Source organism: Microtus ochrogaster, chromosome 19, assembly GCF_000317375.1.
Source record: "Microtus ochrogaster isolate Prairie Vole_2 chromosome 19, MicOch1.0, whole genome shotgun sequence".
Taxonomy (NCBI): domain Eukaryota; kingdom Metazoa; phylum Chordata; class Mammalia; order Rodentia; family Cricetidae; genus Microtus; species Microtus ochrogaster.
Window position 1 is genome coordinate 21,217,867 of NC_022021.1, and position 17,475 is coordinate 21,235,341.

The window sequence follows — 17,475 nt, forward strand, 5'->3', positions numbered from 1 at the left end:
TGCCCAGAAAATACCTCCTACACACACACACACACACACACACACACACACACACACACACACACACACACACACACCCTTTTCCTGATAAGGTATTTATAGAAGAGGGATATTATCTAGATAAGTGTCAAAAAGATAGTCTGCAGATCTGAAAGTATGACTCCATGTCTAAGGAGCTTTCCTTTTTATCATGTTATTATCTTCTATTTAATTTCTTTATAGGGAACAACAGTCTTCTGTCCGGCTGTCTTCTTACATCTATTTCCCAGTACAAACCTAGATTTTCCCCAGGAGTAGTAGGTATTATGGGTTGAACTGTGTTCCCTTCAAGTTTATATTCTAAGTTTTCATATCTTAAAATATGATCTTACTTGGAGATAAGGTCTTTATAGAGATGATAAATTTAAAGGAGTTATTACAGTAGGTCGGGCACTAAGCATATCAGTATGATTAGCACCTTTATATAGTAAGGAAATATGGACAAAGATATGCATAGAGGGAAGATGACAGGAGAGTCACAGAGAGGTGACTTCAAACAAGGAAAGAGTGGAAGACAACCTTGTTTACAGCTTGTCAATCAAACAGCCCCTCCCAGAAATTCATCTTAGCCTTTCAGTCTCCAGGGACAATAGTTTCTGGCTTAAGCTATCTACTCTGAGGTACCTTGATAGCTCTAGGAAGCTGGAATAGCAGATCTTAGAACTACGTCAGTGAGTACATGGTTATTAATACTGGTCCAATTTCTGTTACTGCAACAAATACTTGAGATAATCAATTTATGAGTAGAAAAGTTTTATCTAGGCTCACTGTTTTGAAGAGTTCAGTCCATAGCCAGTTGGTCCTGCTTGTTTTGGGCTTTAGGTGAAGAACACATAGTGGTAGGAGCATGTGGTAGACCAAAGACATTCCTCTTACATCCAGAATGCAAAGAGATAAAGGGGAGGTGCCAGGTTCCATTGTCTCTTTAAAAGTATGCCCCCAAACAAATGAAATCCCTTCTATTAGGTCCCACTTCCTAAAGGCACAACCATTTCTCAGCTAGACCAAGGTAGAGACCAAACCTTTAATGTATAGACTTTTAAGAACATCTTGACTTTTCTACATCTACATGATAGCAATGTTCAATGAAGAGATTGTATGAAGAGTGGGAGGAATCAGCTTGTAGTTGGGAGCAGGAAACGAGAAAGAGCTGATCAAGAAGGCAAGCTTCTGTGCAACTCACAGTCTGACCAGTGTGCCACCCGCTCTTCGCATTTGCATTCTGCATCACCAACCTCTGACATTGATCCTAGTTATGCTGCTTTGTTTTTACTTGTGGATATTATGTACTTACAGGCGGGAAACAAGAGAGATCACTCATTTAAACTATATAATGCTATCCGGTTTTCAGAAAGGTTCGATCATTCAAGTGAAACCATTATCATTTGTCCCATTATCTAGTTGTCAACTAAGGGAACAGATTTTTATAAATCTCCCCCACCTCCATTCTCTTTTGAGACAGTCTTATTTTGTAGTTCAGTCTGGGTGTGAACTGAGATTTGCATACAGAGATCTGTGTGCCTCGGCCTACAGTTGCAGGGATTATGGTGTGTGTCATCATACCCAGCTTTATATTTATATTTCAACCACTGTCATCAGCAACTGAGACTAATGACTGCACTCTCTGCTCGCTTATTTAGTTTGGGTTACCAGTTGTTAAATGCTTTCCAGTTTACATAGTTGCAGAAGAATGATTTTTGTGAGCGATAAGCAAATCATAGGTAAACTATGACAACAGCATCACAAGGAAACAATTATTGAGTACTGAGTAAGAGAGATCTCCTGAGGATTTCTTTCAATAGTTTCCAAATTCATTCTTACCAACTTTTACCATGTTGTTCCTGACAGATGAAAACCAAGGCTCTTGAATGAAGTAACTGTTTAAAGTAACAGGGATAGTAGGCTGCTGAACCCAGACTGAAATCCAGAAACAAACGTTTATATGTATATGTACACATACCCTAAGTAATAAATCATCTACTACCTGACTATGTACAACACCTCAAATTAGTTTAAAATTTAGCTCATTTATGGGAGGAAGAGGATCTCCAAAAATATTCCCATGCCGAGGTATTAGTCTTAGCTTATGACAGAAATAGGCTCTTTACAGACAGGTAAGCAAAAAGAGATTATTAGAGTATACCACAAATACATGAGCAATGAATGTGAGCAAGACATGCAGAAGAAGGATAATAAAGATAGGAGGAGGGTGTCCATGAGTCAAGGAGACAAACCTTGAATAGATTCTTCTCTCAGTGCTCTCAGAAAGAACTAACCATGCCCACACCTAGATCTTACATCCATACTCCAGAACAGTGTGGAGATAGATTTCTGGTTTAAACCAGCTAATCCATCATATTTTAACAGTCTTATATAATGCCAGACCAACATAGATTTGTTTTTAGCTAAAAAGGCTTATAATTGGATTAAGTAGATTATAAAATAATAAAAGAGAACAGGACACAAAGTAGGGAGAAAAATGTGTTGGGAGTGGGGACAGGTGTGCAGAAGATAAAAATAATGGTTCACTTGGATAAAGTTCTCAAAGAATAAATAAATCATTACAAAAAAACAAAAACTATTGAAACAGTTTGCACAACTACTCTAAGGACAACAGAGATCAACTGTCTTCGAGAAGCCTGTGCTCATCTCTTTTGAGTACTTCTCAGTTTCTTAAACATTGCACCCAAGCATCTAAAAGTATCTTCAAGAAAACTCCAATTCTGATACATAAAATAGATTTTACCCTACCCAATCAGAAGTTTTAAATTTGGGAATTATTATCCATTTAAAAACAATAAATCAAACTAAATAAGTATATGTCATAATACTGTCCTGACAATGGTACCTCGTACTAGGAAAGGTCTTAGTGGATATATGCTAAAAGAAAAAGGAGGACCAATTAGGAAACAATACAGTCATGCCCTTGCAGAAGGAATTCCAAACTGGGCAGTTTTATAAGGAATTAATTTGAAATGTAGTGACTTTTTCCGGTTTCAACTGAGTCTTTGGCAGGCAGGTAGTAGTAGACTGAACACCAATAAGTACAATCAGTTTTATTTTGTCATTTTGTTGGAAGCCAGGAGGAGGGAAGCCTAAGATGTCCAACCAAATTCAAGCCAAAGTAGCTAATTCTGTGTAGAATTCACAGCAGGTCTTCTAGCTGTAGAGAGGTGGCAGAGTGGCCTCTCCCTGGGCTTCCTGTAGTGTTGTTCTTCTCTGATGTCACCAGGGCTTCGTTTAAGGATTCTACTGGGTATCAGGATGGCTTCAACAGGATGAAGATAGAATCTTAGAAACTGACCTGCCTTTCAATTTACAAATGCATAGCTCTTATTTGCATTTGTTTGGTTGCTTCAGAAATGACAAGCATGGAAGATTCTGTGCTAAAAGTAGAATTTTGTATTTTTGAATATTTTTTAAAATTGAAAATAAACATTCGGAAACACAGAAATGATTTGAGTTACATTACACTCTAAATATGGATTAACTCCACAAAGGTATATAAACACACAGATAGTAATTGTGAATTACTCTGGTGCACAAGAAAACAGACATATGGCAGGTGTCTACACTTCCTGAGCAACACTACACTCTTTTGAATTAACAGGCATTCGGTTTTTAAAAAAATCCCTGAAATCTTAATCTTCAGCAACGTCTTCTAACCCCAAACATACTAGATGTGTGTGTGTATGTGTGTGTGTGTCTATGTATATGGCGTAGTACTCCTGTTTAAAGAAATGTGTTTTATAGAAATAACAAATACAAGCAAAATTGAAAAAGGTTACATTTGTTCATTTAAGAAGTACTTTATAACTAGAAATTACTATTTTACAAAGATGACTGCGATAAAGGTATGACTCTGGATTGTTAAACTTTGTACAGATGTTCTTTTTTTTTGTACAGATGTTCTTAAAAAATAGTTGTAGGTAGGGATGTATGTAAATTTATAAATGTAAACAGACTGAAAGACAAAAACCACATGATCATCTACATTCCTTCATGGTAACAGTCCTCGAGAGACTAGGGATACAAAAGACATACCTCAAAATAATAAAGGAAATACACAGCAAACCTACAGTTGACAGCAACCTAAACAAAGAAAACCTCAAAGCATTCCCACTAGCAGCAGGAACAAGACAAGCATGTCCACTCTCTCCATATCTACTCAATATATACTTGATGTCTTCGCTGGAGCAATAAGACAGCTGAAGGAGATCAAAAGGATACAAATAGCAAAAGCAAAAGTCAAAGCATCTTTATTTACAGACAATATGAGTTTATACAAAAAAGGCCCTAAAAATGACACAGGAAATATCTACGGCTGACAAAACCTTTGAGAAAAGTGAAAGTATTGTGTGATAAAAACTTTAGCACACTAGGGAAAGAAACTGAAGAAGATGTCAGAAGATGGAAAGATCCCCAATGCTCATGGATTGGAGGATTAACACCGTGAAAACGGTCATACTAACAATCTTCAGATTCACTATAAATCCTTAACAAAATTCCAACAGAATTCTTCACAGAAATTAAATGGTCAATATCCAGTTTATATAGAAACACAAAAAACAAGGAGATACTAAAAATTGTGAATAATAAAAACTGCTGGATCATCACCATCTCTAATTCAAACTGTACTGCAGAGCTATAGTAATAAAAACAGCATGGTATTGATAGAAATCAGACATACAAATCGACAAAATAGAATTGAAAACCTAAGCACAAGCACACACATCTGATATGATAAATAAGCAAGAAATGCACACTGGGAATAGACAGCTTCTTTAACAATTGATGCTGGACAGACTGGATGACTGCATGCAGAAGAATAAAAGTAGATCCATTGTGAGTACTCTAAATAAAACTTAACTCCAAAAATACAAGTACCACGATATAAGACAAAATACACTGAATTTGATAGAATATAAAGTGGGGGATAATTTTGAATTCATTAAATAGCATGGACACTAAGAGCAACAATTAGTAAATAGGACCTATGAAACTGAAAAGCTTCTGCATAGCATAATCATTTGGACATAATCATTTGGACAAAGTATCAGGTTACAAAATGGGAAAAGATTTTTTTAACTGATTATACATCCACTAATATACAAAATATACAAAGAATTAAAAAATCTGGATATCAAGAAAACAAATAATACAATTAAAAACAGAGTACAGATCTAAACAGAATTCTCAAAATCCAAATGGCTGAGAAACACATAGAAATGTTCATCATCTTTAGTCATCAAAGAAATGCAAATCTAACTACTTGAGATTTCATATGACTTCATTAAGAATGGTCAGATGAATTAAAAAAAATGACATCTCATTGTGGCCAAGATGTGGAGAAAGGGTACCACTTATCTACTGCTGCAGGTGATGCAAATTTGTCCAGCCACTATAGAAACCATTGTGGCCATTCCGTAGAGTGCTAGAAATAGATCTACCTCAAGATCCAGCTACCCCACTCTTGGGCACATACCTAAAGGGCTCTCTATCCTTCTACAGAGACACTTGCTAATTCATCCTCATTGCTGCTCTATTCATAACAGCCAGAAACTGAAAACATCCTGGATATTTGTCAACGGATGAATAAAGAAAATATGGTACCATTAACATAATGTAATATCACTTACCTATTTAAAAAACAAAATCATGAAATTAACAGGTGAATGGATTAACAAATGAAAGGATGGAGCCAGAAAAAAAATAATTGTGCGGTAATCCAGCATCCCCAAATCCCAAATATGGCGTGCATTTACTTATATGTGCATGTTAGATGTTAGGTCATAGAAAAGCAAGCTACAATCCCTACAACCACAGAAGCTAGGTATAGAATAATGGATTCATGGGGATGGAAGGATCTCACAAGGAAGAACAAAAAGAATAGATAGTTATAGATGGACGGGATGGGGGATGAGACTGGGAAAGTAGGACTAAACGGAGTTGGGGAGGGACGAGGACGGTAAGGTTATTTGAAGGGTTGTAAGGAAACCTACTACATTAGAGGCTTAAAATACAAACACATATGAAAGAAATATGAATAGAATCACCAAATAATGGAGGAGAAACAGTTCCATTTGGACATCTTTTGCAATTCAGTGAAACCTTCATTGCCAGAAATGGATTATATCTAGTTGAGCTGTTGGTCAAAGAAGCCCATGGAAACCCCCAAACAACTCAGATATTGCCATAGCTATAGATTCCCCTCCACAAACTGATAGTAATGCCCTATTGCTGAAGACAACACCTACATATCTAATTGAATACAGAAAAGTTGAGTTAGTGCCTAACTAGAGCCTTCACTCTTATTGACTAGTGTTCATAATACCAGAAGTTACTCTGTATACATCGGAGGAGAATGGCAAACACTAACACAGCTACAAAGCCTTCTATTTACAATGGCGACATGCTAGCATGAAGTCTGTATACACTGGAGGAGAAAGGTAAACAGTAACACAGCTACAATACCTTCTATCTACAATGGTGACATGCTTGCATGAAGTCTGGTACAACAGTGGCAAAAAAAGTTGTGGGGGCAACCAACCACTCCTTGTTTCCATTCAAGGCCATTCAATGAGATGAAACCCATGCCAGATGATCTTCCAACGATCAAGAGCCTGAGACTATGTAGGCCATGGACCTAGGGCAATACGAAGTACTACTGTTCAGCTAAGAGAACTTAAGAGTTTTTTTTATTATACTCATAGATCAGTGTCTTTCTCAGTCATCATCAGAGAAGTTGTAGTCGATAACTGGACAATGTGTGGAGAGTAAGAAACCTTGGAACATTCAGTCCTAAATGGGATTTCTCTATCCTCCCTCTCTCTTTGGTGCTTAGGAAACACTGCAGAAGGGAAGGTGGACAGATTGTAAGAGTCAGTGGGGATAGAGAACACCAAGGAAACAAGGTCTTTCAGAAACAGTAAGATTGAGACATATGAAAACTCAGACTGTGGCAGCATGCACAGGGACAGCACAGGTCCAAGTGCTGATAGTGAAGTGGACATGAGCTCCTCCCTGAACCATAAGCTATCTTCAATTAACAACTGATGGCAGAGGAAAAAGAAAGCTTAGTTTTCACTTTTCTCACTGGTATACAAATTACATGTAAAGGAAGACCCCAGGCCCAGCAGCAGAGAAGCAACACAAAATGAGCTCAATGCTATTTTTGAAGGATTTTTTGTCTCACAATGCATTGTCCGGGGGATGTTTTCTAACCTTACTTTTGCTCATATATTATGGTTTCCGGTTTTGTGTTTTGTGGGACTTCCACATGAGCAAATGTGTGTGTCTCTGTGTCTGCATGTGTTTTCCGTGCATTTTCTTTCTATTTTTTCTGCTTGTTTTGACTGTGACTGAGTCTATCATTTTGTTGTTGCCCGCTTGAATTTTAATGAGAGAGAGGAATGGGGGGGGGCAACTTGGGTCAGTGAAAAGGCTCTGGGAGGAGTTGTGGGTGTGAAGACATGATCAAAATATATTGCATAAAAATTTATTTTCAATTAAAAAGAGGAAAAAACCATTTCTTAGGGCTGAGTGTGATGGGACAAGAGTACAATCCTAGTTCCAAACTAAGCTGGGCTGTATAATGGTTTCTGAGTCAAAATAACAAATATATGTTTGTTTTAAGGAACAAAAAGAATGTTATAATGATTATTCTTATCTCTGAATTTTTCACATATGCACACAAGTAACTTCTCATAAATATTCTTACATGTTAAAGTGATGGGTCATCCCAGAGACACTAAGTAAGAAAGACAACCCAAAGAGTAACAGAAATAGATTCCCCTGGGAAGGGGAAATAGACAAGATCTGAGAAAACTGGGAGCATGGGGGTGGGAGAAGGGAAGGAGGAGAGGAGAAAGGGAGAGAAGAGGAGAACTAGAAGGAATGGGATGGTCAAGATGGGGGAAGGACAGAGTTGGAGAACAGCAAAGAGATATCTTGATTAAGGGAGTTATTATGGAACTAGCAAGAAACCTAGCACTAGAGAAATTCCCAGGAATCCACAAGAATGACCCCAGCTAAGACCCTAAGTAATAGTAGAGAAGGTGCCTGAACTGGCCTTGCCCTGCAATCAGATTGATGGCTATCTTAAATGTCATCAGTAACTGATGGAAGTAGATGCAGAGAATCACAGCAAAGCATTGGGTTGAGCTCCCAAAGTGCAGTCAAAGAGTGGGAGAAGTGAGAATATGAGCAAAAAAGTCAAGACCATGATAAAGATACCCACTAAAACAGCTTACCTGAGCTAATGGAAGCTTTCCAATTCCGGCCTGACAGCAAGGGAACCAGCATAGGCTCAAACTAGGCCCTCTGAATGTGAGTGACAGTTGCATGGCTGGGGCAGATTGTGGGGTCACTGGCAGTGAGACCAGGGTGTATCCCTACTTCTTGTTCTGGTTTTTTGGAACGCATTCTCCCTAAAGGGATACCTTGCTCAGTCTAGCAATAGTGGGGAGGACTTTAGTCCTGCCTCAAAGCAATGTGCTAGGCTTTGCTGACTCCCCATGGGAAGCCTTACCAGCTCTGAGGAGTGGATAGGGTGGGATGCAGTGGTGGAGGCAGAAGATGAAGGGAGCAGCAGGAGGGGAGGGAGTGGGAAATGGATTTGGCATGTAAATGAGAAAAGATAATTTTTTAAAAAATAAATAAATAGATTGAGAAATGGAAAAAGACCAGAAATATAAGGTAATAGAAAAAAATGATGGGTCATAGAAAAATTAAAAGGTTTTCATATGAATTATCTAACAACCTTTCATGACGGTGGGACCAATTTGCATTCCAATGAACCGAGAAGTCAAATTTTTATTTTTTTTTAATTTTTCCCCATCATACTGTATAGAGTACTGTAGTTTTACAACATCTTGTATATATAACTAGGGCACCACATCAAATTAAAGACTTTTGTACATCACAAGGACAATATGAAAACTAAAAGGACAATCCATAGAAAGAAAATATTTCAATTTATATATCTGATAAAGGTTTTAACATCTAGAATATATAAAGATAGTACTTTAAAAATGGGTAAAATAATTGAATCATTTATTCAAGAAGAAAAAAAATAAAAGGACAATTTGCATATGAAAAGAAGCTCAATATTATTTGTGAAATATCATTCATTGGAGAAATGCAAACATAAGCCATAATAAACTATCACTTTGCATCTACTAAGATGGGTATAATGGAAAAAATGATAGAGGATAACAAATGTTGGTAGAAATGAGGCAAAACCTAACCTTCTATGTTCCTCGAGGGGATTAAAAGCAGCACATGTGCCGAGGAAGACCTTCGGCAGTGTCTCAAAAAGTTAATAACCCTGCAATAGCTGGCAATCAGTAGGGAGCCACAGCCGACCAGCATGTAGAGTAAGACTTCAGAGTGCTCATCTCTAAACAGGACGTCTATATTAAACCAGTCCCCAAGGAAACAGTGTCCTCCGGACACAGCAGGGCATCTGCACGTGCATCTACAGGGGCAGCATGAGTGAGCCCCGTGCAAGCTCAAGGTGGGCAGGATTCCAAGCCCTAGTTGATGGGACATTGGCATTCAGTAGCTCTGGGAGAAAGAGAGTCATCAGTTTTCTTTAATGACATGACCTCGGGTAGGTGGACCACACTCCACGGCAGGCCTCACATTGAGGACAATTTGGGCAACATCAACTGAACTAGATGGGAGCAAGAAAAATAGATTGAGAGGAGAAAAAAGTTGGGTAAGTGGAGAGATGGAGAGGGATCTGGGAGGAGTTGGGTCTGGGAATATGAACTGTATATTGAGTGAAATTCTCAAAGAATTAATATGTTATTAAAAGAAAATAAATAAGTTGATAGAACCACTCGACTCAGCAATTCCATTCCTAGGTATTTACTCAAGAGAACTGAAAACAGGGATTCAATAGGTTCTTTACTACAGCTCTCCACAGCAATATTAGGCTTGGTAGACAGCAGGTGAGAATAACCGAAGAGTTGAGCCAATACCAAAACCATTGCCTATTTATGCAGGGGAATACTGTCGAGCCGTCAAAAAGGATGGACTCTGACAAACACTGCAGCATATATGAGCCTTGAGGATGTGCCAAGTGAAATAAGCCAGACACAGGGAACAATTATGTGAATCTATTAATACAAATATCTAGAATACACAAATTCACAGACACAAAGCAGATGGCTAGGGTTAGGAGGTCACATTTTAGAGCTGTGACACAGAATTCCAATAGAATGGCAGTATAGTTGCACATTTGATATAATTTAGTTGAACAAACTGAATTTACACTTAAAAATGGTTGCAATGGCAAATTTTGGAGGCATGCTAGTTAATAGCAAAGTATCAGTTTCTATGATGAAGAAGAAAATATGAACTAGAGAGAGGCATTAGGTTTGTCTGGCTTATGTGCTGATCAAATCAGTCATGGAATTGAGGAACAAGCGCAGAATGCGGCTTGCTCTGGCTTCTGCTTCTGACTCCACAGAGGTACCTCTCCAATAGGTGTCAGAAAACAGAACAAACTGCACCAGAAAACACATTAAAAATGTAGTCATTTCAAAAACACAATAGAAACAAGAATCATGAAAAGAACCAGAGTAAACCAGGAAGAGGCTATGAATAAAAATAAAAACCAAAGTTAACTCAGAAAACAAAGTGCAAAATAAAAGTACTAAGGTATGATCTTTGAAAATACCTTAGCTAAATCATTCAAAAACGATGAAGGAAATGCATGCCACAGAAGCTGCCCAGTAAGCAGAAAGTCTTTGTCTCAGTTATATCACAGTGATGGAATTTTAATATACCCTGCATGCAAGTTTATAGCGGAAAAATCAAAAGGCAAAGAGATTTAAAAAAATTTTTTTTTTGATACTGGGATCAAATCCAGGGACTTTGCATGCTCTATCCTCAAGCAACTTTCCCCAGCCCCAAACAGAAAGATTAGTAATTGATCAGAAAGAAAGTGGAAAAGTTGAAAAAAAAATCAGTTTCGAGGAAAAGGGACTTAAGTGCCTATTGGAAACAGTCCTGAGGAGTCAAGTGTGGACAGCAGGCAGAACAGAACTCTGGCCGCCAATAGTCAAAGCACCAGGACTATTACAAGCACGATCCTAAAAGCATGTCAGCTCAAAACAAAGCACCAGGTATTCCCAAAGAACAACCCAAAAGATCTGGAAGAAACAGAGTTGGGGCTGCTGACTGTGGTGGTCCAGCTTGCCATCCTCAGTAACAAACAGGTTTAGGTTAGAATGACTTCAAAGTCAGGGTAAGCAAGAAGGCCCAGGGCGGTGCATACGGGGAGGAGGGGCGACCCCAGCACATTGGCGGCAAGTAAAAAGGTGGGTGGGGAAATGGGGCTTGAAGGCAGCTCCTGTGTCTGAAAGGGCTTCCGTGCTGGTTTCCAGTTCCATTTCTCGGCCCTTTCAGAGCAGTGACTGTTACGTTGGATTTTCTGTCTGTGCAAAGGTCAGTTTGTTTTTAATAAAAGCTGCTGGAGTAGTTTTCTGTGACTTGCATTTTGAATTTTATACTGTGTTAACAAAGAAATAAACTCTTTATAATTCCTGAAACATTAAGGAACAATGGACATGTCTTTAATTAATAATAAAAAAAGAGAAACAAACGTTGAAGCCACAAATATATTGTAATGCCAACGCCAGGGACAAACAAAGGTAAAAACAAAATGAAGCTAGTGATAAGCTTTAACTTTCTTCCCAACTCTTCCCAAGGAACTCCCACCCTCTCCCTTAGCTTGTTTAAATTCTTTAGGCAGAGAACTAAAGGCTACCCACCCCCAAACAAAGGCCCCTTCTCTCTATTCTCTGATCTTCCTCCTGCAGGGAAGGCCCCTCAGCTTGACAGCCTGGGGAGGCTCAGAGTGGTAGCTCGGGCAGACAGAAGGGCTCCTCGCACAGGAAATGGGGCAGAAGAGCACAGGGGTGTAAGACATGACCCCCCATAGTGGGGGAAATCAAAGTGGAGCTCCGGTGCCAAGGGAAAGCACACTCGTGGCCCTGGGAAGGGAGGCCCAGTTGCCCCCACATTCTCCCTCTGGGAGGGATCACTGGTTGGCCAACTGCCCATCTGGCTCCGGTTAGAAAACCAAACTTGGACCAGATCCTTCTGGAGCCGGAGGCGCCCAGCAATACAGTTGATTTGTTGAGGTGTGGGCTCTGGACACTGCAAGAACAGTTTCTCCAGATTGCTCCCAATGTGCCTCTCTCTGCTAGCACGTCTCCGCTTCCGGGCCTGCTGCAGGATCACCTCCATTCTGCACATGCCCAGAAGGTTCTTCTCGTCTACTTCCTTTAGCCACATTTTCAGCAGGGGTCGCAGCTTCCACATGTTGGCAAGGCTGAGCTGCTGGGCCTCGAAGCGGCATATGGTCGTCTGACTGAGAACCTTCCCAAACATAGCTCCTACAGCAAAGCCCACATCGGCCTGTGAGTACCCCAGGGTCATCCTCTTCTGTCTCAGCTCCTTGGCCAATTGTTCCATCTCCTTCTGTATAGGTGAAACGTCCTCTGGCAGTGCCAAATTTGGCATGTACCTCAGGGCGATGTAGGGTCCTGGGCAGGCATCCTCCGAGGAATTCTGGGACCAGGCCCTTGCTTCACCAGCTCCATAGAGTGCTCTCTCACCTCTGAATTCATAAGGTGAGGGACCCAGAGGCACTCCCCACACCTCACGGCCTGGACATATGACTCGTGGCCGCACCATTAACCTGCTTGTGGCTGCTTGGCTGCTCAACCAGGTTGGGGTGTTAACTCGCATGGGAACTGGCCCTTCCAGGCCGTCACCACTATTGCCTGGAAGAGGGTAAACGTTTAAAGACTTGCGGGCGGCCATAGGGTGGACAGCACCCCCAGAAAAAGTCTGGTAGGAACTGATGGCTCTCGAGGCTTCTGAACAGCCACCAAGCTCGCCCTCGAGCCCCGCCCCCAGTGGGCGGGGACAGCAATGCAAGCAACTGCATCAAAGTGTTCAGGATCCAAGGCTTGGAGACTGGTAGCTTACTGAGTTCTTAGGGCTGAAAACACAGTCTTTTGTCCTGACCGTTGCTTTTAACTCCTAACTTAGACAAATCTGAAGTTTTGCTCCTCTATGCAGTCAGGTCCTTGGTCTCTACCTGGATCCTATCCTTGAATGGGACCCAACCATTGACCTTGAGCTATCAGAAAATCAGACGTCCCTTTCTTCTCACGCCTTCCAAACCACCATCTTGGCTTCACAAATACTAATTAGCCACCTCCTATATGTCAGGTCCTGCTGACAGTATTTGTTCATTCATTAGCTACTCCATCTCTACTATCTTTTATGTCAAAGTCCCTCCTCTGCATATCCTGAAAACATTTAGTCACACAAGCTTCACTTTCTAACTAGGGTCAGTTTCCTGCCTCAGACTGTAGACTTAGCTCGCACTGTGCTGCCACACCCCACTCCTGCACTAGCAGAATTTCTGGAGGAAATCAATGTTTCTCCTAGCACTCTTGCAAACGTCCACTCCTACTCAGCTTCCCATTCCAAGCTTCCTCACTCAAATAGATAAAAAAAAAAAGTCTGTCATATTTTTTCCCTCTAGAGACAGGTTTCTGGGCTTACATGACCTGCAGCTGGCCACTGAGACCACTCCTTGTCCTACTGGCTCATCAGCATCAGGTACTTCTGTACCTGGCCTCTTTCCTACCAGAGCTACAAAGATCTCTATCTTTCTACCATGCTCCTGGCTTAGGCATTCAGCTCTAGGCCCCAAGTGGAGAAAAGAAAGAAAGAAAGGAGAAGAGAAATCTAATAGGTCCAAAACTTCGGAAGAATAAGGTGGAAGATGAAGTGGAGGAGAGTGAGAAAGAAAAAGAGGAAGAAGAGGAAGAGGAAGAAGAAAAGGAAGAAAAAGAAGAGGAGGAGGAAGAAGAAGAAGAACAACAACAACTTTGCTTAGAAGACCTAAGCCTCATGCCCTTCAATTCAGCTCTGTCTCTACCATGTCTCTACCCATGTCTACCAAAATTGGCCTTCTTGAGGTCACTGATAGCCTTCCCAGTATCAAACCCAATAGCATGGTAAGAATCCACATTCTACTAATGTTCTCTGCAGGGCCTGGCAAGAATAAGTATCTCTTTCTGCTCTTCCTTTAAAAGTGTATATGGGGTATTAGCCAACTCCTCCTTGACTTGTTTCTTACCTTTCACATCTGTGTCCAAATTCATTACTTCATGCTTCTCCTCTAGAGGCCACATGATCATAAGTCAGACACCCAAGTGTAAACTTGAGATCTGTTCTTCAACTTTCTGCTATCAGAAAGGCATCAGAAAGTGGCTAGCAGGCCTCTGGAAACAGCACAACTTTCTGTGTCTGTGATTTCTCACAGGCACTACAATAAGAACTGGCTTGTAGTCAGTTTCTTCTGCTTTTCTTTCAGGTTCATCTTTCACACTGTTGCTATAGATAACCTTTTAAAAGCAAACTCAAACCAATCCAAATCTGAAATAACCAAAGAAAACCTAATGACATCACTTTGGTCTTCAAAGAGCTCCAAAGCCAGCCCCTCTTCTCTCAGCTGGCAATGAGGACTGTTCACAGAACTTTACACTACTTCATTCATTCATCTACTCATTCAGGGACCATTCATCACAGTCTTACCTCATCAGTCAAGAAGAAAACCTGCTGTTTTCCCCTAAAGTTCGTTTGTACCGTGTGTGCCCTTGTTCATCTTCTTCCACCTGCCTGAAATGATTATTCTGCTCCTTAGTCTCATCACTGTTTAGGAGTCTCCTCACATATTCTACTAGAAAACGATGTCCCTGATCACCCTTGCTACCCTGTTCTCCCCTCTCACCTAGTTTATTTTTGCCTTAGCACGTACTGCTTGCTATCTAGTAAATACTTATCTATGTGTCCACTGTATGCTTTTTACTGCTGTGTCTATAGTGTCTATTATAGTATCTGGCACATACAAGGCAGTCAACGAATAAAGGAAGTGTATTGTACCTTCTGTTACCTATAAGACTCAGGTTAGATATCCCCTAATGGAGACCTCTCCCCACAAAGAAAAGAGGCTGCTTTGGGAGCATTTCTCTAATAGTTAATTTTACATTTTTGATTCTCTATTGGAGTAGACATCAACAATTCTTTTATGTCTCCATCTTTTCAATTTAAGATCATTCTTGGGGGAAACAGCAAGTCTAGAACATGGGAGAACCCTGACTAATATAGTGCACAATACACTTCTGTTGAATGGTGACTTTTATGATATTGACCATAAAGTAATCCCAATGTAACAAGAAGGCTTGACTTTAGGACACTATCATCTCTCCTGTCTTATATTGCAACATGGGACTTGCCATATAACACTCTCAGGATTAGGGGGCATTTTGAGTCTAAATCAGACTCAGAACTACAGAAAATAAGATTGTTGATGTGGTGGTTTAAAAGAAAATGGCCCCCAAAGGGAGTAGCACTATTAAGAGCTATGGCTTTGTTAGGGTGTGTATGGCCTTGTTGGAGGAAGCCTAACAGTGTGCAAGTGGGCTTTGAGGTCTTATATACGTTCATGCTATGCCCAGTGTCTCAGACTACTTACTATTGCCTGTTAGTCAACATACAGGACTCTCAGCTCCTCCTCCAACACTGTGTCTGCCTGGATACCACCATGTTGCACCATGATGATAAAATGTAAGACACCCCAATCATATGATTTTTATTTATAAGAGTTGCTGTGGTCATGGTGTCTCTTCACAGCAATGAAACCCAACCAAGGTAGTAGATATGATATTGAAATTCTGAATCAGCAAATCAAATGTCATATCTGCAGACTGAGTAGCTGACTTATTTGAAGTTTATCAGTTTCTGCTCGAATAACTCTGGGCTAACGGCAGGATGCTTGTCTTACTGCTGGCTCTCTGGCACTCACAGTACATAGAGATGTTTATTTATTCATTTATTTTTGTGGTGCTAGGAGAAGAAATGTCAACTTACTATTAAATAAATGAACCTCTGCTGCATCAGTGCTGAAAAGACTTCTAGCTTGCTTGAATTGGATGACAGCCTCTGAAATACAGCTTACAATGTAAAGAATTTCACTAAGGAATAGCTGAGCTGATAGCTATTCTTTTCACGCATACACGCATGCCCCCTTCCCCTCAACTCACAAAGTAACCAGTGTCTGCTAAGGTGGATCACAAAGAAAGATAAAGGAGAGACAGGACAATTATACATTAAGGTTTGCATAGAAAAAATACCTCACTTGCACAAGAGAACCAGAGAGAAAAGATTCATTAGTTGTTTAAAAACAATAATTGAATAGAACATTTAGTGAATTGGAAAAAAAAAAGCTGATGAGTTCAAATGAATTTGAACTAAGCTTTATTGTATTAAATGAGTTAAAACAAAGTAGCTAAAAACAATAAATTTAAAAGTGAGGCTATATTAACTCACTGAGTTTTAAAATTAACTTGGGTGTTGTCAATTAATCGGTTGAACCTCATTTGCCTGGTTTGTGCATATGGGGGTTGGGAAATGACAAAATGGAACTGAACTCATACAGCTAAGGAAATCCTGGTATCTCTTTACAAGTGCATTTAATGCACTATGGTAATAGTGTGATCAGAGGAAATAAGAAGCAGTGTATTTGGTTGGCATAACAGAGATCAGAGGAAGCAACTGTGGGAATACCCAAGACAACCAGTGCTGCTTGGACCAATGACCTTTACCAAATATGGGACCTCTTCATGAGAACTTAGATTCCAATGTAAGACTCAGGTCATGCTTCTCCATGGGATTACAGAGAAGCACAAAAAGTATGAGGTCTCTGACTCTCAGGCATTATTGAGGGAGAAGAGAGTTAGACGGCCAGAAGACCAGATCAGGAGAACTGACCAAAGACGGAAGTTACAAGCTTTCTATTATTAGCATTTTTGGAACTAAGGATAGTGCTCTGAAAAAGGTGTTTTAGATGGAAACGCAAATGTACCAAGTATAAGTATTTGTATTCCTGAGTTTTCTTTAAATCTCTCATTCTCAGAAGGTAAATATAACTATCAGGATCCACTGGTTAAGAATCAGAAAAGAATAAAAGATTTGGTAATGAATAACCCTGTAGAATGTAGCTCACCTTTTGGGGAGATCTTGCCCATGTATTCGGACACACACCATCTCCCTCCCAGCTGGACTTTTACATGTATTTGCTGCCTTAAACTCCCAGTGCCAGCTGGGAGATATGGAATTTGCCGGGGACTGTGATACAGATTAATTTGTATGTCTATGTCAAGCAATGTGTTAATACCTTCATGAGCTATCTACACTGCTCTGAGGATAGTGATGGAGGAAGGTCATTGGTTAATTAAATAAAGAAGCTACTTGCCCTGATAGGTTAAAACATAGGTGGGAGGAGTAAACAGAACAGAATGCTGGGAGGAAGAGGAAGTGAGCTCAGAGACTCGACAGCTC

The 17,475-nt window shown here is 40.2% G+C and overlaps 2 protein-coding genes across 5 annotated transcripts in view; both read right to left on the bottom strand.

Moving 5' to 3' along the window:
* The window catches only part of Fam172a (family with sequence similarity 172 member A), a 420,557-nt gene that overhangs the window by 105,373 nt on the left and 297,709 nt on the right, over positions 1-17,475 (bottom strand). The gene's annotated exons all lie outside the window — the stretch shown is intronic.
* On the bottom strand, positions 11,881-12,879 carry Pou5f2 (POU domain class 5, transcription factor 2). Its single transcript, XM_005356544.1, has one exon. The coding sequence runs from the start codon at positions 12,877-12,879 to the stop codon at positions 11,881-11,883; it is 999 nt and encodes a 332-aa protein (XP_005356601.1).

Bases quoted from the DNA above. Each gene is read 5' to 3' on its own strand.
- Pou5f2 (XM_005356544.1), bottom strand. From the start codon at position 12,879: ATGGCCGCCCGCAAGTCTTTAAACGTTTACCCTCTTCCAGGCAATAGT.